The 27005-nt window shown below is 36.7% G+C and overlaps 1 protein-coding gene across 3 annotated transcripts in view; it reads left to right on the top strand.

The window, feature by feature from the left end:
- Nucleotides 1-27005, top strand: part of VPS13B (vacuolar protein sorting 13 homolog B) — an 804491-nt gene that overhangs the window by 308438 nt on the left and 469048 nt on the right. For all 3 annotated transcript variants that reach the window (XM_007457167.1, XM_007457166.1, XM_007457168.1), the window contains exons 20-21: nucleotides 7467-7576; nucleotides 14208-14355. In XM_007457167.1, the coding sequence (XP_007457229.1) occupies nucleotides 7467-7576; nucleotides 14208-14355 (258 nt within the window). The remainder of the gene's footprint in view (nucleotides 1-7466; nucleotides 7577-14207; nucleotides 14356-27005) is intronic.

The raw sequence follows: 27005 nt of genomic DNA on the forward strand, positions 1-27005 counted from the left end.
CCTCTCACTGTTGTGGCCTCTCCCACTGCGGAGCACAGGCTCCAGACGCGCAGGCTCAGCGGCCATGGCTCACAGGCCCAGCCGCTTCGCGGCATGTGGGATCTTCCCGGACTGGGGCACGAACCTGTGTCCTCTGCATCGGCAGGTGGAGTCTCAACCACTGTGCCACCAGGGAAGCCCCTGTTTTCTCTTTTGATAGTATTTCTTTTTGTTTTACTGTGTGTTTCATAATCTTTGTTTTTTTTAATTGAATGCCAAACATTGTATGTAAAAAGAATAGAACCTATGGTAAATAATGCTTATGCCCACAGAAGGGCATGCCTCTTATTTTGTCATGTTTTTGGTGTAGTTGAGTTGGGTTTGGTCTTTGCTTTCTATTCTGTGGTTGAGCTTGTGCTGATCCTGCTTTACTTATATTAAGTCACCCCAGACTTCAAATATTTTTGAGAGCAGAATCAGAATTTTTTTTTTAGTATGGTTTGTGACTTTCACTCAGTTCTCCTGACCTACCCTCAGACTTCAGCATGCCGTTTTCATCTGTCCTTATGGAGGGATCTATCTCTCTTAGTTCCTCTTTTCTTCTCCTAGCACAGATTGCCCTGCTTGGTGCTCACTGAAATGTTCAGAGTGGCTGTGAGATTTCTCTCGGTTCTCCTTCTTTGCACTCAGACTTCATCAGGCTCCATGTCCCTGCATCTCAGTGGGATCTTTCTCATCTGTCCAGTCCTGTCCCTTGTTATTCTTATGAACATTTGGTGGAGGCTTGTTGAAAAGGGATGGCAGGTGGGTAGATTCCCCTTGTGTCTACAGTTTACAGAGATTCTAAACTGTCATGTCTACCCCTAACTAACTCTAAACATTTGTTAAAAGGTCAGTTGTTTTCTTCTTATCCACTTTCTTTTCCTCCTCCTGCTGTGCCAAGAATAAAAGCCACTGTTCATTCCTTCTGCCCTATGAGGGGCCTTTCACTTTTACGATTTCTGTTCATAAAAAATCTGTCTGATGAATGTTGAAAAGCTTTGATAGGTTACATGGCTTGTTCTTATTGTTAAAATGGGATAGAGTTCTCTTGTGATTTTCTATATCCTAAGAGAAGGGGGTATAATTATTAATTAAGTAACATGAGCTACCATACACACATACCTAAAAATCTTATGATTCATTTATACTAAATTTGACAATTACCTTGGATAAGGTTGCCAGTAGTTGGCAGCTCATCCCTGCTCTGTCATTTTTTTAGTGTCTGATTACTCTGTCTTGCCTTTATTCCCCACCCTTGTTTTTGAAGTATTGATTCTTCCTTTTTTGTTTATTTAACTATGTAGCCAAAAGTTTTGAAATTATTCTTAAAACTAAGAGTAACAATTTCTTAAGAGCACTATGCATCTAAAAAGTTCGTACTTTACTATAGTTGCGTAATAGAAAAATAGTGAGTTTTAGCCACTTAAACTTAGATGAAGATTAATATGTCTGTGCTTTTTGTCTCATTCATTGGTTTAAGATAAATGCAGGGTACTTTTTCCTATTAATAACTTGATATTTTACAGGCAGTCTCATTGGATGACAAGGTTTCTGTAGCTGATAAGAAGGATGTATGTTTAATTTTAATGCTCTGCAACTTTGGTCTCTAACCCTTACTTCAGTTCTCATTCTTCAGCTTAGGATGTAACTGAAAATGACAGTGGTGCCTTGGTTTAACTAATTGGTAAAGCCTGAATGGAATGTGGATAAGTGAGCCATTTTGGCAGTGAACGGAGGAGTAAAGCACACTTTTCTCATTAGTTGTCTCCCAGGCTAAAATTAAACAGAATAATATATTGCCAAATTTTAGTGATTTATGGAGGATCTGTTCTGAGTCAACTATCTACACTAATTGTCTGCACACTTATATGTCAAAACTTGTGTGTTATTTTTAAAGGCTGTGTCTCATAAATTGAATATAATATAAAAATATCCCTTTAAATTTAGGAGAACATTATTCTAAATTATAATTTTAGCTAAGTTGTTAAATTAATAGATTATTCTCTTTTATTACCTGTTTAACATTCGTAAAGTTCACGCCTGGCTATAAGTCATTTAGTCATTTTTGGTGTAATGCAATTATGTGACTTAATTGAATATTTGTTGGTGAAGTATTTAACTTTTTCATTAAAATAAAATAAGATTTTCAGAATTAATTGTCCATGTGAAAATATTTACCTATTTACATTTGTTTTCCTTTCCCTTTCTCTACCATCCCAATTTTAAAGGTGTGCTAATAACTTACTGAGAAAGTTTTTTTTTTTTTTTTTTTTTTTGCGGTATGTGGGCCTCTCACTGTTGTGGCCTCTCCCACTGTGGAGCACAGGCTCCGGACGAGCAGGCTCAGCGGCCCATGGCTCACGGGCCCAGCCGCTCCACGGCATGTGGGATCCTCCCAGACCGGGGCACGAACCCGTATCCCCTGCATCGGCAGGCGGACTCTCAACCACTGCGCCACCAGGGAAGCCCACTGAGAAAGTTTTTAAAAATTTACTCAACATGCTTAGTTTTTGGCACATATGAAAAGACTATTAAAATAACTTGCCTCAAATGGAGAATTCTGTAATTCCTTAATTTACTTTTGTCTTTTGCAGTTTGTATTCTTTTAAATTTATAACTGCTTTGTTTATATAGGTTTTTTTGCATATTTTCATCATAATTTAAAAAATAGTTTCTATGTGGCTTGTACTTGAGATGTATAATATTAGAACAAAACTTATCCTGATATATTTACTTTTAAAATCAATTTAATTTATTCTTTTTCTTCTTATCATCTTTTAATGGTAACACTTGGTGCATACAAAAGAATATATGTAAGTTTTGAAGAAAAATCACATAATGAATACCATTGACTGTTTGCTAAGAAGTTGATTGTCAATTTATTTGCTTTCCTATACCTCAGGAGATCTTTCTTTTTATTTAGGGTTCTTTTCTGATCTTCTTTTTCTCTTCAGTGTTTTGTTTCTTCTTTGTTTGTTTGTTTAATACAGGTTTATTTTTAATTATCCAGTTTGGATTCATTGGGCTTCTTAGGTGTGAGGCTTAAAATCTTTTGGCAATTCTGTAAAATTCTCAGCCACTTTTTTCTTCATTTCTTTTTTTTTGGGCTGTATCTGATCTTAGTTGCATCATGCAGGTTCTTTGTTGTAGTGCGCGGGCTTCTCTCTAGTTGTGGCATGTGGGTTTTTCACTCTGTAGCTGTGGTGCGTGGGCTCCACGGCGTGTGGGCTCTGTAGTTGTGGTGTGTGGGCTCTCTTGTTGAGGCATGCGAGCTTAGTAGTTGTCACGCATGGCCTTAGTTGCCCCCTGGCATGTGGGATCTTTGTTCCCTGACCAGGTATCGAACCTGCATCCCCTGCATTGGAGGATGGATACTTTACCACTGGACCACCAGGGAAGTCCCTCAGCCATCATTTTTTAACAATATTTACCTCTATTCATTCCTTAGTAACTCCTTCTGGAATCTAATTAGGTATATGTTCTTCTTACTCAGTCCTCATATCTCTTAACATCATTGTAACTATTTTCTTTCATTTTTCTCTCTCTGATACATTCTAAATTATCTTATTGTGTTTCTTCTATTTTATTAATTTTCTCTTCAACTATGTCTAATCTGCTATTTAACCTGTCCAATGAGTTTTTTACTTCAAAAACTAAATCTGTCATTTCTGTAATTTCCATTTTTCTTTAAAATGTGTTCTTTGCTGATACTTTCTCATTGTTTGTTCCCCTTCATGATTGCATACTTTTGTATTTTAAACGTTTTCTACATAGCTGTTTTTTAAAAAAATATTTATTTGGTTGCATTGGGTCTTAGTTGCGGCAGGTGGGCTCTTTAGTTGCGGCTCGCCAGCTCTTTAGTTGTGGAGTGCGAACTCTTAGTGTGACATGCGTGTGGGAACTAGTTTCTGGACCAGGGATTGAACCCAGGCCCCCTGCCTTGGGAGCGAGGAGTCTTAACCACTGCGCCACCAGCGAAGTCCCCATAGCTGTTTTTCTGTATTCAGATATCTTCAGTGCTTGAAAGTCTAAACTTGTTTGTTCTTTTTTCTGGCTCTTGCTCACTTGCCTTCTGCAGTGCTTGCTGATTTTTTTTGTTATGGGACTCATTCACAGATCTTAATTTGTGGCTGTTAGGTTACAATGAATTGGAGACATCTTTCAAAGAGAAAAATTTATTCTGCATTTTGCTAGTGGCTATAAGGATATTCCTCAGCAAGAAAATCTAAAGCTCATTCTACCTCTCTTTTCTGTTGTCCCCATTTTGAGAATCCCAGTTATATTCTCCCTCATGTCACCTGCACTTGTTTTTTAATGTTCCCTTTTCAAAAGTCTTTTTAGTAATTATTTTGGTGTTTACGTCCATGTTTTTAAGTAACTTGGCTTCTCTTGCTCGCTCTTTTTTTTTTTTTTTTTTTTTTTTTGTTGTGGCCTCTCCCGTTGCGGAGCACAGGCTCTGGACACGCAGGCTCAGCGGCCATGCCTCACAGGCCCAGCCACTCCGCGGCATGTGGGATCTTCCCAGACTGGGGCACGAACCCGTGTCCCCTGCATCGGCAGACGGACTCTCAACCACTGCGCCACCAGGGAAGCCCTCTTGCTCTTTCTTGATGTTCATTTTACAGCATTATTCATTGCTATCTTACTGTGGAAAATGATAATTGGCTAACGTTTACCCTCTTCAGCACCCATCACACATTCCTCTTATGTACCCATACCCCCAGTAATCAAATGTCTGATATTGTTGTATTATACATTTGATTAATCAATGAATTCATTTTTTTCAGAATTTACCTAGTTCTGTCTGTAGATATTATTCATGGTATGGTCATGTTTATCCTATGGTTAGTTATCCTTTTCTTTATAACATTTGTTTTTCCTGTATTTAATAATTGTTTGTTGTTGCTAAGTTTTCCATATACTTGTCACTAATTCACTATTGTCATCCTGGGTCACTTTTTTCCTGTGTTGGATCCTTTGTCTTCTGGATCCAAAAGATTTTTTCTTGTGGTAATTCCTTCTTTTGACAAAATACATTCTTTATTGTTAACCACGTATTATTTTGGTGTCTTTAATATTTATGTGATATTAATTATAAAATATTGTAGGCTCATGTGATAGCAAGCAGTTCATAGTAATTTAAATCTAAATGTAATTTTATTTCTGTATATGGATTTTAGAAATATGGATTTTAGAAAAGTCTTTTAACTTTTATGATTGAATTATGTATTCTTGAATTTAAATGAATTTTTGAACTCTATTTAAATGTGTTCAACACATTTCTTTAAAATAAAAAGGATTTGATTAATAGTCTTTCATATTTCAGGCCGAATTCTGTTTCTCACCTAGTAACATATTTTGATAGAATGAGTTGTTTAAAACAAGAACACTATTCAAATTAGCTCTTGCTATATATACTCATATATCTAGATACTATATTTTTGTTAGTTTGTGGAGTTGATAGTCTCTGGCATAGTAGAGCTGTTAGAATTATTTGAAAACTGGATATAATTTTGGGAGTCTTATTTTATTTTCCTTAATATAGCATGTTAAGCCTTTATTCTGTATATTAGTGGTATTTGAGAAATAGGAGAATTTAGGTTCTTATGAGGAATCTGCATTCTATTACAGGAAAAATTATATATTAAGTTGTATTTTCTAATTGACTTCAGTTATGATTCCCCCCGTTTTGCAGTCATCTTGTATTTAGCTTCTCCCCATCACTCCTTTCTGATATGTGTATTTGAGTGAATCATTGCTCACTAGCACATGCTTTGTTACATGGAAGGAGGGATTGCTTATGTTGTCTCAGCATGTTGCCTAGGAATCTATACCGATTTTGGGTTCCTGGGAGAAGTAGCAATGTAAAGTAGAACAGGAGTACACATGACAAATTTCATTTGAAAATTCTGTGCAAAGCTTTGAAAAAGGAGGAAATTTCTCTTTTGCTTGCTTTCTCTCCTCCATCCTTGTATCTCAGTCTCTTTGTGGTTCACTTTTCATAGGACTTGATATTAATACTAACTGTACTAGCTGTTTTAATTATCTGCAGTATTATAGAACAGATGGGCTTTTTTCAACTAACCTGAGAATCTGTCTACCATTTATTGTGATTCTTTTTTCAGCTCCTACCACGTGGAAGGTACTTTTTCAGATGCTGGAGATACAGTTGAGAGCAAAGCTGACTAATATCTCTTCCTTCATATTCTCTACATCCTAGTGGAGCTAATACTATTTTTATCAAAAAATATATGTAGAAATGCAAAATCTTATTTACAGATATACATGACCTGCCCCACATAAATTAAGAATGGGATATCCTGCTTTAGTTAAGTTTATGTGAGCTACTTTTTATTAGAGAGGGACAAAAATGTTTTAGTTAGTAGGATGGAATTGCAACTTGTTACACTACAATCTTTGTGTTTCACGTCAGAATGTTAGCCTGCATTTCATCTAGGCAGCTCTCTCTCTTTGCTTCTGAACATTTAAAGCTGTAATTTACAGTGATTTATTAAGTGGTTATAATAATGCTTCCTTTAATATCATGAGTTAGTTCTGTAATATAAACAAAAAAGGGAGATAATATTCCCTTCTCATGGCCAATATAGAAATTGCTGTTTGCCTAAAAAATAAAGTTTATTATTATTTCTTAAAGGCAAATGCACGTTTAATGAGATATAATTCACATTTCATAAAGTACATTATTTTAAAGTGCATAATTTAGTGGTTTTTAGTATATTTGCAGGGTTGTACAACAATCACCATTTTCTAATTACAGAACATTTTCATCACTCCCAAAAGAACCATATATCTACTAGCAGTTATTTCCCATTCTTTCCTCCCCCCAGGCCCCAGCATCCACTGATCTACTTTTTTCTTCATGGTTTTGCCTGTTCTGGCTATTTCATGTAAGCGGAATCGTATAATATGTGGTTTTCTGTAACTGGCTTGTTTCACTTAGCATGTTTTCAAGGCTTATCCATGTTATAGCATGTATCAGTACTTCATTCCTTTTCATAGATAAATCGTTTTCCATTGTGTGATTCTGCTACATTTTGCTAATCCATTCAGCAATTCATCATGGACATTCATGTTTTCCCACTCTTCAGCTATTGTGAATAATGCTGCTATGAAAATTTGTGTACAGGTTTTTGCGTGGATATTTGATTACAGTTCTCTAGGTATATACCTAGGAATAGAATTGTTGGGTCATATTGTAACTGTATATTTTGCTTTCTGAGGAAATGCCAGACTGTTTTCCATATTATTTGCACTATTTTATGTTGCCACCAGCAATGTATGAAGGTTTGAATTCCTCCACATCCTTGGCAACACTTACTGTTGTTGATCTTTTTTATTATGGCTCTCCTACTTATTGGTGTAAAGTGACATCAAGCTTATTATTTTTAGGAGGAATGTAACAATTTAAAAATCTTGTTTTTTAGGTGCCGTACTTCTTTGTAATGTACAAGGACTAGCGGTTAATATTGACCCTATCTTATACACCTGGCTCATTTATCAACCTCAGAAGCGAACCAGTAAACATATGCAGCAGGTGAGAAATTTTTATAATTCTCTAAATAATTTTTTTTCGTATTTGTTAGAGTTATATATTTCTTCTGTTGATTTTGTTTATGGAGGTACCAGAATTCTTCTACCCCTTTCAAGTAATTCTTCTCTTTAATTTCTGTACAAGAAATTACAGTTCAAAGTAGAGTTGCATTGATTGTTAAAGGGACTTGGTCTACAATTGCTTGTAAAGCAGATACTTTAGAGAGACTAGGTTAGGTAGTCCTATTTTACTGGCTCATTTTCCCTCATAGTCCCTACATGTTTGTTCTCAGACTGTCCAATACATAATAACTGCTTAGAAAATGTTAGCTTTCATTTTCATTATCTCTACATTTCTTCTTCATCTGTAGGTTTATTCTGGAAACATGCATTGAGTGTGCCTAACTCTGGTATTGGGATGGTTGGTGCAAAAGACTTGGGATATGTGTGTGTTTAAAGGGGTCTAAATTACAAAGCAAAAGGAGCTAATTATAGTCTCCTGAGTACTTACGTGTAATTCTCTATGTATGTCATGATACTTAAATGTAATTCTGACAGATGGGTTTTATTATTCGCATTTTAAAGATGAAGAAACTGATGCTTATTGAGATTAACTTACCTATTTTCACACATCTAGTATATCTCAGAACTAAGAATTTTTGTTTTTACATCTTTTTTTTTTTTTTTGCGGTACGCGGGCTTCTTACTGTTGTGGCCTCTCCCGCCGCGGAGCACAGGCTCCGGACGCGCAGGCTCAGCGGCCATGACTCACGGGCCTAGCCGCTCCGCGGCATGTGGGATCCTCCCGGACCGGGGCACGAACCTGTGTCCCCTGCATCGGCAGGCGGACCCTCAACCACTGTGCCACCAGGGAAGCCCTTTTTTACATCTTTATTGGCGTATAATTGCTTTACAATGGTGTGTTAGTTTCTGCTTTATAACAAAGTGAATCAGTTATACATATACATATGTTTCCATATCTCTTCCCTCTAGAACTAAGAATTTTTGAGGCCAATTTATGTGATATTGAATTGCATTTTCCCATTGACTTAATTGTAATTTTGTAACATTCTACTTGGAATGCTTTGTATTTTTTTTCTGAGGTAACTTAAAGCTAATTTATAGGAGAAAAGTGTATAATTTTATATTTACATAAGAATATAAAAATTAACTTAAAAAGTGCAACCTGTGTCTCAAGGAGCATCTTTTTAAAAGTTTTTCTTCATTTTGTCCTAATTTCATTTGAAACTTTTGCCATCCCTTCTCCATTTCATGCTTCCTTTTATCAAATACATACAGAATACAGTGCAGTATTCTAGGTACTGGGGCTATAGAAACAGAAATCGTGGTTGAGAATATCCCTTCCTCTAGAGGTATTTAGTGTATTTGAGAATGTGAAGGAATGTAGTAGTAATGCCATTCTTGGTACCTCCCTTGGTATCCATAGGGGATTGGTTCCAGCCCTCCCTCCCCTGTGGATACCAAAATCCATGATGCTTAGGTCCCTTGGTGTAGAACAGTTGGCCCTCTGTATCCTTGGGCTCCAGATCAACAGAGGGCTGACTGTAATTGCTATGTTAGATATATTTACGGGAGTATATGAAAACATAAAAGGAAACAGTCTCATGATCAGGTGAGGATGGGTGTTAGAAGGAGGAATTGACAATTGAGCTGAGCGTCATAAAAGTAAGCCAGACAAGGAAGGTTGTTCTAGACTAAACTGTGAGCAGAGGCAAAGACGATGGGGTAACTTGGCAAGAAAGGGACCTTCAGTGTTTCCAGGCTAGAGCCAAGTGTTCTTATAGAGGCTGGTAGAAATTGAAAACCAATTCATAAAAGATTTTATTTGTAATGGTAAGTGTTTGAGACTTTATCCCAAAGGGTACAGAGGAAGTATAGGAAACTAATATAAATAGACTTGGATTTTAGAAAGTTTAACAAAATATGGAGTATGAGTAATGGAGAAGTTAAGACTAATGGCAGGGCCAATTTGAGAAAAATATAGTTGTAAATTTTTTTTCTTACTGAGATATAATTGACATATAACAGTAAATTAATTTCAGGTAGCAACATAACAATCCAATATTTGTATATATTGCAGAATCACCACTATAAGTCTAGTTAACATCCATCACCACACATAGTTAAATAATTTTTTCCCTTGTGATGAGAAAAGATTTACTCTCCTAGTAACTTGCAAATATACAATACATATTATTAACAATAGTCATCATATCATACACTACATTTTATAACTGGAAGTTAGTACTTTGCCTTTACCCATTACACACCCCCCTCCCCCAATCCCCCTGTCTCTGGCAAACACCCTCTCTTCTCTGTATGTAGAATTTGATGTTTCGGGTTTTGTTTTGTTTAGATTCCACATATAAATGTGGTATTTTTCTTTGTCTGACTTAGCAGAATGGCCTCAAGTTCCATCCATGTTGTCACAGATAGCAAGATTTTCTTATTTTTTAGGGCTGAATAATATTTCATTGTATTATAAATTTTTCATTGGTTATTTTATAAGTGATGCAGTTATCTCCAGTACACCATAGATATCCCTGAATGTCAGGTAGCGTTCTAGCAGCTTAAGTAAATTATACATTTGTTTGATTGATACAAGTACCTTCAAAGATTTTGATTTTTTATTTTATTTTTATTATATTGTTTCATAAGTACTTTTAAGTTAAATATAAATATATATCTTTCTCTAAGTTCAAAACTAGTAGTTTCATTTAAAAGATTAACAAATAAATACCCATAATCCTAATCATTCATTTACAAATAATATTGGGATAAATATCTTCATATTTGCATTTTTCTTTAATTATTCACTTAGAATATATTTTTAGAAGTGTAACTAGTAACTTTAGGCATGTGGTTTAGCATATTTTAAGGCCTTTGTAATATTGCCAGTTTGCTTCCAGAATTGGTGTACAGTTTATATTTTCATCAGCACTTTATAGTATTACTATTTTGCTACAGTTCAGCATATCTCAAAAATATGCTTTGAAAATGCCTTTAATCTACTATTTCAGTTCTACATTTTCTCCAACATGGAAAATCAAGAGTATAGTTGAACCCTATGACCTTATTGCCCAGTTTCAACACCTAACAACCCATAACTAATCATCTTCACTTTTAAAATCTGTTGTGTGAAAAAAGGCTAGTATTCAGTAGTGGTGAAAATGTAGAAAATGGATGGACTCACATATTACTGCTGTGAGTGAAAATTAATAAATTTGTCAGTGTCTAATAAAATTACACATGACCGTAGCCTATGACCCCAAAATTCCACTTTTTGATAGAGCTGTGTTCTTACAGTAACATTCATATGCGCCTAAGGAGTCATGCATAAGCCTGTCCTTGCAGAATTCTTTGCAATGGTGTAAAATTGGAGACAACCTAAATGACTGTCTCTAACGAATCAGATAAATAAAGCGTGGCACATTAACATGATGTATTTTTTTTTTGTTAAAAATTATTCAGTAGGTTTTAGTATGGAAGTCTCAAAATTCTATTTAATGCAAAAATCAATTTCCCAAGGACATATGCAATATGAGAGTACTTATTATTCCCAAACCACCCTGCATATATTACATATTATATATTATCTATTATATATCACATATTATATATAAACTATATATATGGCATATGTGTAAGTAAATATGGGTGTAAAAAATTAAAGGATTGCATCAATATCATAATAGTGATTGACTCTGGGAGGAATGGGCAGTTAGCAATCAGAGGGGATTTTAGCTTTATCTGTAATATTTTACTTTTCTCCTTAAAAAAAGCAAATATGATAAATTGTTAATTGCCAGTAATTATTGGTTATAATGAAAATATGGATGTTCTTTTATTCTTCATAATTTCCCATATTTTTACATTTATTAAATTAATAATAAAGGAAAATTTTATAGGAAGAGGGACAAAACACTTTTTAGGTATTTGGGGACCACGGGATATTGATGGGGCAACAATAGGACAGATATGGGACTAGGGTACATCGGAAATTTGGGGGAATATCCCGTACCAGAAGGCAGAAGAATGTAAGCAGAGCAACAGGCGGTTGCTAAAAATAAATGCTCCGGGCTTCCCTGGTGGCGCAGTGGTTGAGAGTCCGCCTGCCGATGCAGGGGACACGGGTTCGTGCCCCGGTCTGGGAAGATCCCACATGCCGCGGAGCGGCTGGGCCCGTGAGCCATGGCTGCTGAGCCTGCGCGTCCGGAGCCTGTGCTCCGCAACGGGAGAGGTCACAACAGTGAGAGGCCCGCGTTAACGCAAAAAAATAAAAAAAAATAAAAAAAATAAATGCTCCTTCTTTTGATATTTTTGACTGGGGTAGTCATATTTCCAAAAAAGCAGTGGGAATCACTCATCTTTTACTCTTTTTCCAGTATCTCTTCATGCCTGACATGTAGGAACTATATTAGCAATCATTCAGCAAATATTTATGAAGGGTCTCTATTGCTCACTGTTAAAGGTATTTTGGATATAGCTGTGTAGAAGACATGTAAGAGCCTTGCTCTCTTGTTAGAAAGGGTTTTTGTTTTTTTTTGTGGTACACGGGCCTCTCACTGCTGTGGCCTCTCCCGTTGCAGAGCACAGGCTCCGGACGCGCAGGCTCGGCGGCCATGGCTCATGGGCCCAGCCGCTCCGCGGCATGTGGGATCTTCCCAGACCGGGGCACGAACCCGTGTCCCCTGCATCGGCAGGCGGACTCTCAACCACTGCGCCACCAGGGAAGCCCTAGAAAGGGTTTTTATTTGGCCTTTTACTGTATTTTTACCGATGTGAAAATGCACCCAGAGTCTCAACCACCAAAAGAAAGATTTTTTTGTTTGTTGTTGGGTATTTCCAATATCATAGCTTCCATCAATCTCATATTTCACCTATTGTGCATGAATTAAATATCACACTATACAGCACAGAATTTTTCTGTAATTACATATTATATATTAATTTTGGTTCTAAACTTGGTCCTAACTTCTTTGAGTGCTTCATCAGTTCCAGGTTTATAAATGGTGTCCAGGAAATTCAATGGATTATGGAATCACTAAGTGTTATAGCATAAAGGGATTTTCTAGTAGGCATCTCACCCCCTTGTTTTATAGATGAGGAAGTTTAAATTAGACTCAGCATTTCTTATCTAGCTCTTAAATATTATTTCCTATTTAGATTTGTAAAAATATTATCAGTTTGACTAAATACTTAACATGAAAGCAGATATTCTTTGTTGTGGTGTTTCCCACAATATATTTAATCTTTCATTTTCTCATTATCAGTTTTCTTGTCCTTTTACTCACCCTAGAGAACAACTTGTAAAATAATTTGGCTTTTTTCCCATTATATTATATGGTTATATAATGTACCTACGTTCTCATTGAAATATTTATTCATAATTTAAATAATATTAGTTACCATAAGTTGGGTGAACCTTAAAGTTGGATCTATAAAAGTGTGGGTGTTGTAGTGTTGAGAGTAACATTAGACCACACTCCAGCCTAACCAACCCCCTCCAGATTCACCATCTGATGCAGCTGTATCACAGTTATCATCTGTTGTTTCCCAAGCTGCAATTTCCTCCTCAATTTGTGGCTAAAACCCAACATTTGATGATTGTTTTCCACTCAGTTCAACATTGATCTTTGATCTTGAAGCAAACTTAAAAATAACTTTTTTTTTTTGGCCAAAAATCTGACAAGATTGTATTGGGCGTCATCAGTAGTAACATCAGACTTTATTTCAGTGAATAAAGATGAAACAGCTGCTTTATTGTCCAGCTCAGCACTCATGCATTCAATATAGGATCGTAATGTTTTCCAGCTTTCTCTAACTATAGATATTTTTCTGTGCTTTCTAAATATGCTGTGGATATCACTTTGTCAGACACAATATAGAGATTTTCAGCAATTCTCAAAAAAAATTGGATTGTCCATATTAACACGTGCCTAATCAGTTTATAGAAGTACTTCCCTAAAATATCATTTTATAAGGATAACTTTTCATTTACTAGTGATCATAATTTTCAAAGTTAATTTTAGTTTTGATTTGCCTCTAACACGTTACCTTTATACTTCTTACTTAAATTTATGTTAAATTTTAATTAATTCCAAGCTCTCTTGGTTTTCGCACAGAATTCTAATTTAAAATTGAAATTGTTAAATGTTCCTGTGTGAGTGTGTATGAGAGACAGTGACCAAGAGGGAGGGCAAGAGAGATTGACTGATTCATTGATTTAAAATAATAAAGCCCCATGTATAGCATGGGGTATGTAGTCAATTATAATATCTTTGTATGGTGACAGATGATAACTAGACATATCATGGTGATCATTTTGTAATGTATAGAAATATCAAATCACTGTGTCATGCACTTGGAACTCACATAAAGATGTACCTCAATTATACCTCAATTGAAAACAAAATATGTAGACACTGGGGGAAGATTTATCAAAATGCTAATGATGGTTATCTCTGGGTGGGTGGGGATTATGGGTGATTATTAATTAAAAATTAATAAAGCCTCAACCACAACATGTGCTGGACTTTTTCAGTGATGCTATGTTTAACCTTCTCTGCTTAAGAAGTAGTAAATAATTCAGTTTTTCATTTGACTCTCTCCAGCAGCCTGTGATAGCTGTTCCTCTTGTTATGCCAATTAGCAGAAGGAAGGAGGATGAGGTGTCTGTTGGAAGTGCGCCCTTGGCAAAGCAACAATCATATCAGGCCTCTGAATATGCCAGCAGCCCTATAAAAACAAAAACAATAACAGGTATGTGTCAAGAATTCTAAAGGGTCTGTGATTTCACCCTACCTCTGAGCTAAGAAGTTATCCAGCCCATAATTTCATGAATGCTGCCCAGAGACACAAGAATCCTGGAATGGAGACAAAGGACTTTATTATCTATAGCATTAGCAGTTACCAAAGTATTAGCATTTTTTTTGTGTCCCTGCCCTAAGCCTAATTCCTACAGGATGGCACAAAGAGGGCCAAGTGATACCTGTATACAGTGGATTATATTACAGGAGAGGAACCTGAACCTTTATAATGGGTAGAAATTGTGCCTGCCATTTTCTCTAGTGGGAGGCCCTATATGTACCTTACAAGACTGTAAGCATACCTCCTCTTTGTTCAGAAGGAAGACAATATCTTTGTCTTCTGAGGCTGTACACTGTACAGATATCCTTGAAAGTAACATTGGAAACAAAGGCATTGACTGCCTCTACTTGTAAGACAGGCAAAAACACAAGAGACCCATGGAAAATCATCTCCCAATAATATCATTATGTTCCTTCTTAAAGTGAATTCTTGCAATCCACCCTACATCTCAGTCTTCTTTCCTCCCCCTTCTATTTGTTAGCTAGATCACCTATGCAAATATAAACCAAATATTCTTCCATAAAACAATTTCTTTTATTTCCTTTTGTGTAATTAAAACCCACTTTTTTATTGTTTTATTAAAAACATTTTTTTAACATCTTTACTGGAGTATAATTGCTTTACAATGGTGTATTAGTTTCTGCTTTATAACAAAGTGAATCAGTTATACATATGCATATGTCCCCATATCTCTTCCCTCTTTCATCTCCCTCCCTCCCGCCCTCCGTATCCCACCCCTCTAGGTGGTCACAAAGCACCTAGCTGATCTCCCTGTGCTATGCTGCCGCTTCCCACTAGCTATCTATTTTACGTTTGGTAGTGTGTATATGTCCATGCCTCTCTCTCACTTTGTCCCAGGTTACCCTTCTCCCTCCCCATATCCTTAATTCCACTCTCTAGTAGGTCTGTGTCTTTATTCCTGTCTTGCCCCTAGGTTCTTCATGACCATTTTTTTAGCATATGGTATTTGTTTTTCTCTTTCTGACTTACTTCACTCTGTATGACAGACTCTAGATCCATCCACCTCACTACAAATAACTCAATTTCGTTTCCTTTTATGACTGAGTAATATTCCATCGTATATATGCGCCACATCTTCTTTATCCATTTATCTGTTGATGGACTAAGATCAGGAACAAGACAAGGTTGCCCACTCTCACCACTGTTATTTAACATAGTTTTGGAAGTTTTAGCCACAGCAGTCAGAGAAGAAAAAGAAATAAAAGGAATCCAAATTGGAAAAGAAGAAGTTATGATTTCATTTTAAGTAGTGTTTTAAATTTCTAATGTTTTCCCTTAGATATCAGATTTATTCCATATAACTCATATGTCCCCACCCATATTAAAAAAGGTTTTATATTTTCAATAACTCGAAAACACTTACTGAATATCTATAATGGGCAAGACTCTGTTGTAAGTAATTTTGAGGGTAGGAATATTAATAAGACATGATCCCTGCCCTTAAGGAATTTAAAATATGATCATATACACAAGGAAGTTCAAGCTAAGATTTGTGGTTTAGAAGAAAAGTTAGTTTCCTTACCATATTTAAAAACAACAGCAGTAAAAATACTAACATACATTTTTGTGGAGTTTTATACATAACTATTATTCTGTGTTCTGTTACTTTTCTTAAAATAGGATGTTATGTTTATTTTGTGGAATCATTAGACTTCCACCTGTCAGTATCCACAAGCCTTTTGATATGTTGAGATTTTCTTTACCAACTGATAAAAGTGCTTTTGCTTATTTTTTGTATCATAGGAGGATGATCTGTAACTTGTATTGATTTTTTAATATAAAATTAGATATTTCCTTTCGATAGCATGCTAAGTTTCAGACTTTAGATCTCTTGAACTAGTAGGTTACATAATGGTTTATAAACATCACCTCTTAAGATAAAATAAATGTCCACTAAGTATCCATTGATAAAAATAAGTTTAATTTTATATGCATATTAACCACATATTCTGACCTCCTGCTTTACTATTTAGTCTAGTTTTTTAAATCACACTTGATAATTGATGTAAAGTAATTGTTAAGGATGACTAAAGATGACAAAAAATACTTATGATTTAAATGAAATTACATGACAGAACTATGTAGAAAATATCATAGATTTTAGAATACATTTGCTATGCATGGAGAAATTTCATAGATAAATTCACATCTCATATCGGTTACCTATCAATTCATGAATGATATCGGTTAATATCTGAGATTTATTTTGCTTTCATATACTTTCCCACTTAATTATAAGAAATTAATATTTTATTTTGAAGAAATTAAGAAAAACCCCAAACATAATTTCTCATCAGTAATTATTACTTTATAATCTAAAAACATAAACACATTCTTTTTTAAAAATTTTATTTAGTTAGTTTTTAAATTTTATTGGAGTATAGTTGATTTAAAATGTTATATTATTTTCAGGTGTACAGCATAGTGATTCAGTTATACATATACGTATATTCATTCTTTTTTAGATTCTTTTCCCATATAGGTTATTACAGAATGTTGAGTACAGTTCTCTGTGCTATACAGTAGGTCCTTGTTGGTTATCTATTTTACATGTAGTGTGTGTGTGTGTGTGTGTGTGTATGTGTGTGTGTGTGTGTGTTAATCCCAAGCTCCTAATTTATCCCTCCCCGCCCCCACATTTCCCCTTTGGTAATCATAAGTTTGTTTTTGAAATCTGTGAGTCTGTTTCTGTTCTGTAAATAAGTTCATTTATATCATTTTTCAAAATTAGATTACACATATGAGTGATATCATATGATATTTGTCTTTGTCTGTCTGACTTACTTCACTCAGTATGATAATCTCCAGGTCCATCCATGTTGCTGCAAATGGCATTATTTTGTTCTTTTTTATGGCTAATATTCCATTTTAAATATGTACCACATCTTTATCCATTCCTCTATTGATGGACATTTAGGTGGTTTTCATGTCTTGGCTATTGTAAATAGTGCTGCAATGAACATTGGGGTGCATGTATCTTTTCGAATTACGGTTTTCTCTGGATACATGCCCAGGAGTGGGATTACTGGATCATATGGTATCACCTCACACTGGTCAGAATGGCCACCATGAAAAAGTCTACAAACAATAAATGCTGGAGAGGGTGTGGAGGTAGGCGAACCCTGCTACCCTGTTGGTGGGAATGTAAATTGGTACAGCCACTATGGAGAACAGTATGGAGGTTCCTTAAAAAACTAAAAATAGAAGTAACATAGGATCCAGGAAATAACACATTATTCTTTATTTCAAATTACAAATGTGAACTGTGGTTCTTTGCGTTTGAGTTGTGGATATTTGCTTTTTCTGTCTTTAGTGTTTCCCCATCTCTAGAACCCTTAGGTTATATATCCTGTAGGTATTTTCCTTATAGGTGAGGATGTCTGTGTATCACCAGATATTTACTCAAGCTAGCATAACAATGAACAGTTATCAAATTGATGCCTGTGCTTGCTTGTTTTTGGACTGTGGACATTTGTAGAAAGTAAAAATCCCTGGGTATAACATTTCTACTTTCTGACCAATGTATCTTTGCCCCTCAGATGCCACCATTTTCACTTCTTTGGAAAGCTTGCTGGTATTATTCTCTGTTTTCTTGAGAATGCTCTGTACTAATCATTTTCTGTATTTAGAATTATGTTTCAAAATTTTGTTTTATTTTTAATTAGAGTATACAGTTCCTGTTTTGGTTTTAATTTAAAAATGCTTTATGGGTCCTTTGAATTTGTATCTACTTCTAAATGGTGGTTATCACTATTTTAATTATTACTTACATTGTATCATAAGCTATAATGAATTTGGTAAGGTATTCATAGCCTTTTACAAACCTTTTTTCTTGTTGTTTTTGTTTTACTTTTACCATCTTAACCTTTTTAAGTGTACAGTTCAATTGTGTTAAGTATACAGATGGTCCCCAACTCATCATGGTTTGACTTACAGATTTTCGACTTTATGATGGTTTGAAAGCAATATGCATTCAGTAGAAGCCAAACTTCGAATGTGAATTTTGATCTTTTCCCAGGCTAGCGATATGAGGTGGGATTCTCTGGTGATGCTGGGCAGGGGCAGTGAGCCACAGCTTTCAATCAGCCATGCAGCCATGAGGGTAAACAACCAAAACACTCAGAACCATACGACTATTTTGTTTTTTACTCTCAGTACAGTATTCAGTAAGTTACAAGAGTTATTCAATTATATAGTATAAAATAGGCTTTGTGTTTGATAATTTTGCCCACCTGTAGGCTAATCTAAGTGTTCTGAGCACATTTAAGGTAGGCTAGGCTAAGCTCTGAAGTTCAGTAGGTTAGGTGTATTAAATGCATTTTCAACTTAAGGTATTTTCACTTTATGATGGGTTTATCAGGACATAACCCATTGTAAGTTGAGGAGGATGTGTATTCACATTGTTGTGAAATGCACGTTTTAATTTTTTAACTGAATTTTACAAGTGGAGAAATGTGTTAATTTATGCTTGAATTCTTATTAAAATAATTTTTAATTTTTACATTCTCAACCTGAGGTCCAAAATTGGTCTTAAGTTCATCCCCAAGTTATATAGTAGTATTGGCACATGAAGACTGAGGCTTGGTGATATTGCACTGGGCTTGATTTTGCTTTTTAATTATTCATCAAGGAGCAGACATTCTCTTCCAATCTCAATTAACCAATCTTAAGTAGCTGGCTGCAGGGGGAACATGTGCTTGATGGCTGGAAATGTGTTGACAGCAGAACAGCACTATTTCAGTGATATAGGCACATAGGGCAGGCCAAGCCAGAATAAAAGCATGTTTCACATGAAGATAATGTATTATCACAAAATTCTAAATGATCTTCTAGAGAATCTGTATATCCTTCAAAACAAGGAAACCACTAAAAACTATGACATCTGTTTACCCTATGTTTTGGAAATGTTATGAACATTAAATTGGAACTCTTGATGAAAATGTCTGTAATGGAGATGAAAACTTTAAAAAGCAGGATCCTTCATAAATGATAGCTCTTTAAAAATACTAGCCATTTTTATCTTACATGTTTATATATTACCTCTTAAGTCTAAAGCACTGTAAGTACATAGTTAAAATAATAGAAGGCCTTTTAATTTGACTCCTTAAATAATACCAAGATAATAGTAAATGAAGACCTGATAATTGATGTAAATTTTAGTAGATAATGCCACAAATTAAACGTATAAAACTTTAGCTTCTGACTGTGACGGAGGAACAGGGACTAGATTTATATTCCTATTGTAAATAACTAACAAACTGGTCAAAATATATGGGAGAACAAAAAAAGTTTCTAGACATTGGACAGCAGGCAGTGCAGTACTGTGATCCCTCGTAGAAGGGAAACAAATGAGTTGAGCCCTAGGATTATCCTGGCTTTTTGGCTGAAGGCACATTCCAGACCACAGAGCAGGGTGGGATGTATCAAGCTGAACTCAGCTGTCTTGCTGAATTGAGGTTTAGGGAAGCAAAGGGATTGAAGTATAAGGAAGCAGAGATGACTGGAAATTATGGGACAGAGTTTCAGAGAGAGAAAGCTGTGCAGCAAAAGAGCTTCAGAGATCAGTGATAGATTTCTCCTTGAGTATTTGCTGAATAGTAAGCTGTGCCTGAATAGGATGAGACTCCACAAAGTTGGGCAAAGGATGACCAAGGACCTATGGTCTGAATGATTCCCAGAGCTCACACATGGCTAAAAGGCATTCAGGTTCCCACGGTGCTTAGTTCACAATTCCAACTGACCATTCGGGACATTCAGTGAAGACCCCAAAAAGATGACACCTCAGTATTGGAGCTAAACTTTCCATAGAGTAAAGCCTACCTAGACTCACCTTAGACACACTTTAAAAAAGCCTCTGAAGAAACCAAAACAGTGAGTGAGTTTACTGCTGGCCAAATGAAGCCCAGTGCTATTAAGAGGAATACAACAAGATCCAGATACGTAACAACTTAGAAGTCACAGTGTCAAGCATCCAACCCAAAACTATTAGAAATGCAAAGAAGCAGGCAACTTTGACAAGGAGGAAAACTAGCAATAGAAATAAACTGAGAAATGACAGATGATAGCATTAGCAGGTATATTAAATACTTGTACATTAAAACAGGTACTATAACTGTTCAGATGTTTGAGGAAAGATGAATACAATTTGGAGAGAAATAGAAGATATAAAAAGGAACCGTGCCCAACTCTAGAGATGAAAAATATAATATCTGATATCAGAAACTCACTGGGTGGAATTTGCAGTAGACATTGCAGAAGAAGAAATAATAAACTTGAAGACATAGCAATAGAAACTTGCCAAATTGAAGCACAAAAAGAATAAAGGGGAAAAATGTACAGAGCTTTAGTGAACTGTTAGATGATAATTAAGGTAGTCATAGTAGATCCCACTAAAAGTTCATATTTGACTAGATACTTGAAGCAGGTGAGGGAGTGAGGCATGTAGATACCTGTAGAAAACTCATGTGGGATTATATGTATCTCTAGGAAATTGGACATACATATAATCCCACATACCCCTTCACTTAATAATTAAGGAGACTGAGTCTTTAAGAGGTCAACTTACCCAAGGTTAGAAATTTTTTTTTTTTTTTTGCCACACGTGGGTCTTTCACTGTTGTGGCCTCTCCCGTTGCGGAGCTCAGGCTCCGGACGCGCAGGCTCAGTGGCCATGGCTCACGGGCCCAGCTGCTCTGCGGCATGTGGGATCTTCCCGGACCGGGGCACGAACCCGTGTCCCCTGCATCGGCAGGCGGACTCTCAACCACTGCGCCACCAGGGAAGCCCCAGTTAGAAAATATTTAATGGTACTTTTTAAAAATGAAATTTCCAGGTTATAGTAGTCATTTTGTGATTATTAGCTGCCTCTTTCATTCCTTAATGGCATAACCAGCCGTAAAATGAGGTCTGTGTAAAAATTCCTCTCTAAAACCTAATATATAACCAGCCAACTTCAGAGTGTCTTTTTCTTTTTTTGTCAAAGGAATTGTTCTAAATTTTCAGCCCAGTTCCATTGGACTAAGCTAGTTAAGAATTTTGTGTCAGAGCTACCAACGTGGATATACTGGGAAACAACTCACCTCTGTGATGAGCGTGGAGGTTCTGCCTGGCTTTAATCGGGTGTCACTTCAGTGGTGCAGTTCCTGGCATAAACTCCAAAGGGAAACATTACTCCTGACATGTTTTTTCTTCCCTGATATGTCCTTAAATATATCCTGGAGTCATTCATGCTTCCAACAAAATTAAATATTTATGATGTTTCAGATATTTAAAGTTTTTGTCCAGCATATGGAAATTCTATTTTATTTAGTTCTCAAAGAGAATTAAATATGAAAAATCCTGAAATTTGAAAAGCACTTTGTTACTTTGTTTATGTTACAGATAGTGAAAGTTTTCAGACTTCCTTCTTTTAAAAGAATCTTTCTTTTGACAATGAACTTGGGCTATTATGTAGAATATTTCTAATATGTTTTTTTCCTGACCTGATTACAAAATATAGTATTTTTAAACTAAGCAATAACTTAACTGTAATTTTTAAGATTGTATTAAGTTTGGCTGAAGGTATCAGAAAATCCTCAATAACAGTGATTTAAACAAGATTGAATTTTTTTTGAAAATATATGGAAATAATGTAATTTATCAAGGACTTGTATCCAAAATATATACGGGACTCTCAAAATTCAATAATTAGAAAACAGACAACCCATTAAAAAATTTAACAAAATATTTGAACAAGCACTACACCAATAAAGTTATATGTATGGTAAATAAGCACAGAAAAAGATGCTCAACATCTGTAGTCACCAGGGAAATGCAAATCAAAACCACAATGAGCTACCACTACACACCCTCCAGAACAGACAAATTTAAGAACACTGACCATACCCAACACTGGTGAGGATATACAGCACCTAGAAGTGTCATATACAGCTGGTAGAACTGTAACATAAGAAAGTCACTTAGAAAAACAGTTTGGTAGTCTCTCAAAAAATTAAACATATATCTACTTATGATATCCTTTCAGTATTTACCTAAGAGAAATGAAAGCATGTGTCCATACAAAGACTTATACTTAAATGTTCATGGCGGCTTTTTTAAAAAAACAAGATTGAATTTTATGTCTCTCATGTGAAAGCTTTGAGTAGGCATCCAGAGGTGTTAAGGTTCTCTAAGACCAGGTACTTTATTCCCCATGGGTGGCCTGTGTTGCCAGGCTTGCCTTATGGTCCACAATGGATGCTCCAGCCATTTATCATATCTACATTTCAATGAGTGGGAAATGAGTAAAGAGGACTCTTTTATTTCTTTAAATATTGTACAGAAGTTGCGCCCTTCACTTTTGCTTCACTTCTCTTGGCCAGAAATTCATCACATGATCATATGTAGCTATGCAGGGGTCTCAGGATGGTAGTCTCTATTCTTTAAGGCCACACACCTGGCCAAAACGTGTGGCTTTTAACTAAGAAAAAAAGGGAGAATAGATATTAGAGGTTATTTAGCTGTCTTTGCCACAACAACTTAAAATAGAATGTTACAAGCTGAGTTTTAGAAGAGAAACAGGAAATAAACATTTTTATTTTAGTGGGGATACCAGAAGACATAGCTGGTAAAGGTATTTTTCATGTCTGAGGTGTGGTTTGGGCTTTTCTCAATGAGAGATAACAGGTTTGGGAGTCATCACCATATGGATTGTAGTCAAAGCCACAGAGTGCATGATCTCTCAAGGAGACCATGCACAGCAAGATGAGAAGAAAGCCCAAAATTAAATTCTGAGCAACTTTTCATTAAAGAGTAAGGAGTAGGAGCCAATGGAGAAGATTGAGAAGCTTCATTCTGAGAAGTAGGCAACAAAGGAACGTATGATATATATATATATGACACAAATGAAAAGTTTCAAAAAGAGGGTGTCTAACTGCATGATATGCTGTAAAGTCATCAAGAACAATGAGGCTGAAAAATTTTAATTGGCCAAGGTCAGTTGGCCAGAGGAGCTTTGGTTGTTAGGGGATGAATGGGAGTTGAGCATGTAGGGATAGCCTCTGTATACCACGCTTTCAGGAAATTGGACTCTGGAGAAACTTGGGTATGTCAGTAGGTACAGTGAAGCAACCAAGAGAGAAGAAAAAATTAGAGCAACAGTAAAGTTTGGAATAATTTATATAGTGAGATCACAGATCAGGTAGAATGTAAGATCTTATAAGCAGATATAAGGTTTAACAGATTATTGCCACTTCCTCTGAGAAAGAGGTAATAAGATAAAGTATATACCATTATATGTCAGTTTAGTTAATTTTCTCTCCACAAACAAGTATTTATGCAGGATAAGTATTGTTATCTTTGCACTGTTGCAGAGAATGTAAGAGATTAGGAAATGTATAATTTTTTCAAGTCAAGCTCCTTGTTTTTCACATACAAGGAATATGTTCCTTATACGAAAACAGGACATGACATTACGCTTTACCTTCAGTTTTTTTTAAATCAGTTTAATATATTACTCCAAGTTTGAAATTTCTTCATCGTAAAAAAAAATCATTCTATCCAAGGCAGTATAACTTGTAGGATGGTTTTAAGGAAGGAGATTTCCAAATTTTACTAGTAATATTTGCTCCTGAAGGCACTGATGTATTTTGGATTCTAACTTTTTAATAATTGTGGATTATAAGTAAAATGGGTCATACCAATATAGTTATCCATCTAAAAATGTTTAAGCAATCCTTAATTTGATTAAGCTTGAATGTTGAGCAGGTATGTTCCTAATTATAGTGTGGAAATAGTATTACTGTACAAGAAATACACTTTTGTGGATTTATGTATATTAGAAGTTGCTCACTTTAATCATGTAGCTTAGCATAAAATTCCATTCCTTTGTGATTAATTAGATATTTAGTTTCATTGGAAAATATTAAAGCATGAGAGTACACACTAATGCATAATATGTAATTGATTTTATTCTCTCAGGAGTAAAATATGGTTTAAAAAATATTTTCCCCTTATGGAATAGAGAAAGGTTTAAAATGCATTGAAGGGGACTTTCATGATGGCAGAGGAGTAAGATGTAGAGATCACCTTCCTCCCCACAACTGCATCTGAAATAAAGCTACATGTAAAACAACTCTTAAGAACTGGCAGAAGATCTCAGACTTCCCAAAAAGCAAGAAACTCCCCACGTACCTGGGAAGGGCAAAAGAAAAAAGAAAAAAAAAGAGACAAAAGAATAGGGATGGAACATGTACCTCAGAGGGATCTGTGAAGGAGGAAAAGTTTCCACACACTAGGAGGCCCCTTCACTGGTGGAGATGGGGAGGTGGGAGGGAGGGAAGCTTTGGAGCATGGAGGACAGCACAGCAACAGGGGTGCAGTGGGCAAAGTGGAGAGATTCCCGCACAGAGGATCAGAGCCAACTGGCACTCACCAGCGCGAGAGGGTTGTCTGCTCACCTGCCGCGGCAGGTTGGGGCTGGGAGCTGAGGCTCGGGCTTCGGCGGTTGGATCCCAGGGAGCGGACTGGTGTTGGCTGCATGAACACAGCCTGAAGGGGGCTAGTGCCCCACAGCTAGCTGGGAGGGAGTCCGGGAAAAAGTCTGGAACTGCCTAAGAGGCAAGAGACCATCGTTTCAGGGTGCGCGAGGAGAGGGGATTCAGAGCACCTCCTAAACAAGCTCCAGAGACGGTGTGGGCTGCGGCTATCAGCATGGACCCCAGAGATGGGCATGAGATGCTAAGGCTGCTGCTGCAGCCACCAAGAAGCCTGTGTGCAAGCACAGTCACTGTCCACACCTCCCCATCTGGGAGCCTGTGCAGCCTGCCACTGACAGCATCCTGTGATACAAGGACCACTTCCCCGGGAGAGCACATGGCGTGCCTCAGGCTGTTGCAATATCATGCCGACCTCTGCCTCCGCAGGCTCGCCCCACATTCCGTACCTCTCCCTCCCCCCAGACTGAGTGACTCAGAGCACCCTAATCAGTCGCTCCTTTAACCCCCTCCTGTCTGGGCGAAGAACAGATGCCAGAGGACGACCTACACACAGAGGCAGGACCAAATCCAAAGGTGAACCCCAGGAACTGTGCAAACAAAGAAGAGAAAGGGAAATCTCTCCCAGCAGCCTCAGGAGCAGCGGGTTAAATCTCCACAATCAACTTGATGTACCCTGCATCTGTGGAATACCTGAATAGACAACGAATCATCCCAAAATTGAGGCAGTGGACTTTGGAGCAACTGTAGACTTGGGGTTTGCTTTCTGCATCTAATTGGTTTCTGGTTTTATGCTTATCTTAATTTAGTATTTAGGTCTTATCATTGGTAGATTTGTTGATTGATTTGGTTGTTCTCTTCTTTTGTGTGATTTTGTCTGTATAGCTTTGCTTTTACCATTTGTCCTAGGGTTCTGTCAGTCGTGTTTTTTTTTTTTTATAAGTATAGTTTTTAGTTCTTGTTATCATTGGTGGATTTGTTTTTTTGGTTTGGTTGTGCTATTCCCTTCTTTCTTTTTTTATTTTTAATTTTTTAATTTTTAATAATATTTATTTTATATTTTAATAACCTTATTTTATTTCCTTCCTTTCTTTCTTTTTTTTTTTTTTTCTCCCTTTCCTTCTAAGCCATGTGGCTGACAGGGTCTTAGTGCTCTGGCCGGGTGTCAGGCCTGAGCCTCTGAGGTGGGAGAGCAGAGTTCAGGACACCAGTCCACCAGAAACCTCCCCCCTCCACATAATATCAAACGGCAAAAGCTCTCCCAGAGCTCTCCACCTCAACGCTAAGACCCAGTCCACTCAGCAACCAACAAGCTACAGTACTGGACACCCTATGCCAAACAATTAGCAAGACAGGAACACAAACCCACCTATTAGAAGAGAGGCTGCCTAAAATCATACTAAATTCACAGACACCCCAAAACACACCACCAGACGTGGTCCTGCCCACCAGAAATACAAGATCCAGCCTCATCCACCAGAACATAGGTACCAGTTCCCTCCACTAGGAAGCCCACATAACCCACTGAAAACCAACCTTACCCACTGGGGCCGGACACCAAAAACGGCAGGAACCACGAATCTGCAGACTGCGAAAAGGAGACCCCAACCACAGTAAGTTAAGCAAAATGACAACACACAGAAACACACAGCAGATGAAGGAGCAAGGTAAAAACCCCAGAGGATCAAACAAATGAAGAGGAAATAGGCAGTCCACCTGAAAAAGAATTCAGAGTAACGATAGTAAAGATGATCCAAAATCTTGGAAATAGAATGGAGAAAATACAAGAAACGTTTAACAAAGACCTAGAAGAACTAAAGAGCAAACAAACAATGATGAACAACACAAGAAATGAAATTAAAAATTCTCTGGGGGCTTCCCTGGTGGCGCAGTGCTTGAGAGTCCGCCTGCCGATGCAGGAGACGCGGGTTCGTGCCCCGTTTCGGGAAGATCCCACGTGCCGCGGAGCGGCTGGGCCCGTGAGCCATGGCCACTGAGCCTGCGCGTCCGGAGCCTGTGCTCCGCAAATGGGAGAGGCCACAACAGTGA

Source organism: Lipotes vexillifer, unplaced genomic scaffold (genome assembly GCF_000442215.2).
Source record: "Lipotes vexillifer unplaced genomic scaffold, Lipotes_vexillifer_v1.1 scaffold376, whole genome shotgun sequence".
Classification (NCBI taxonomy): Eukaryota; Metazoa; Chordata; class Mammalia; order Artiodactyla; family Lipotidae; genus Lipotes; species Lipotes vexillifer.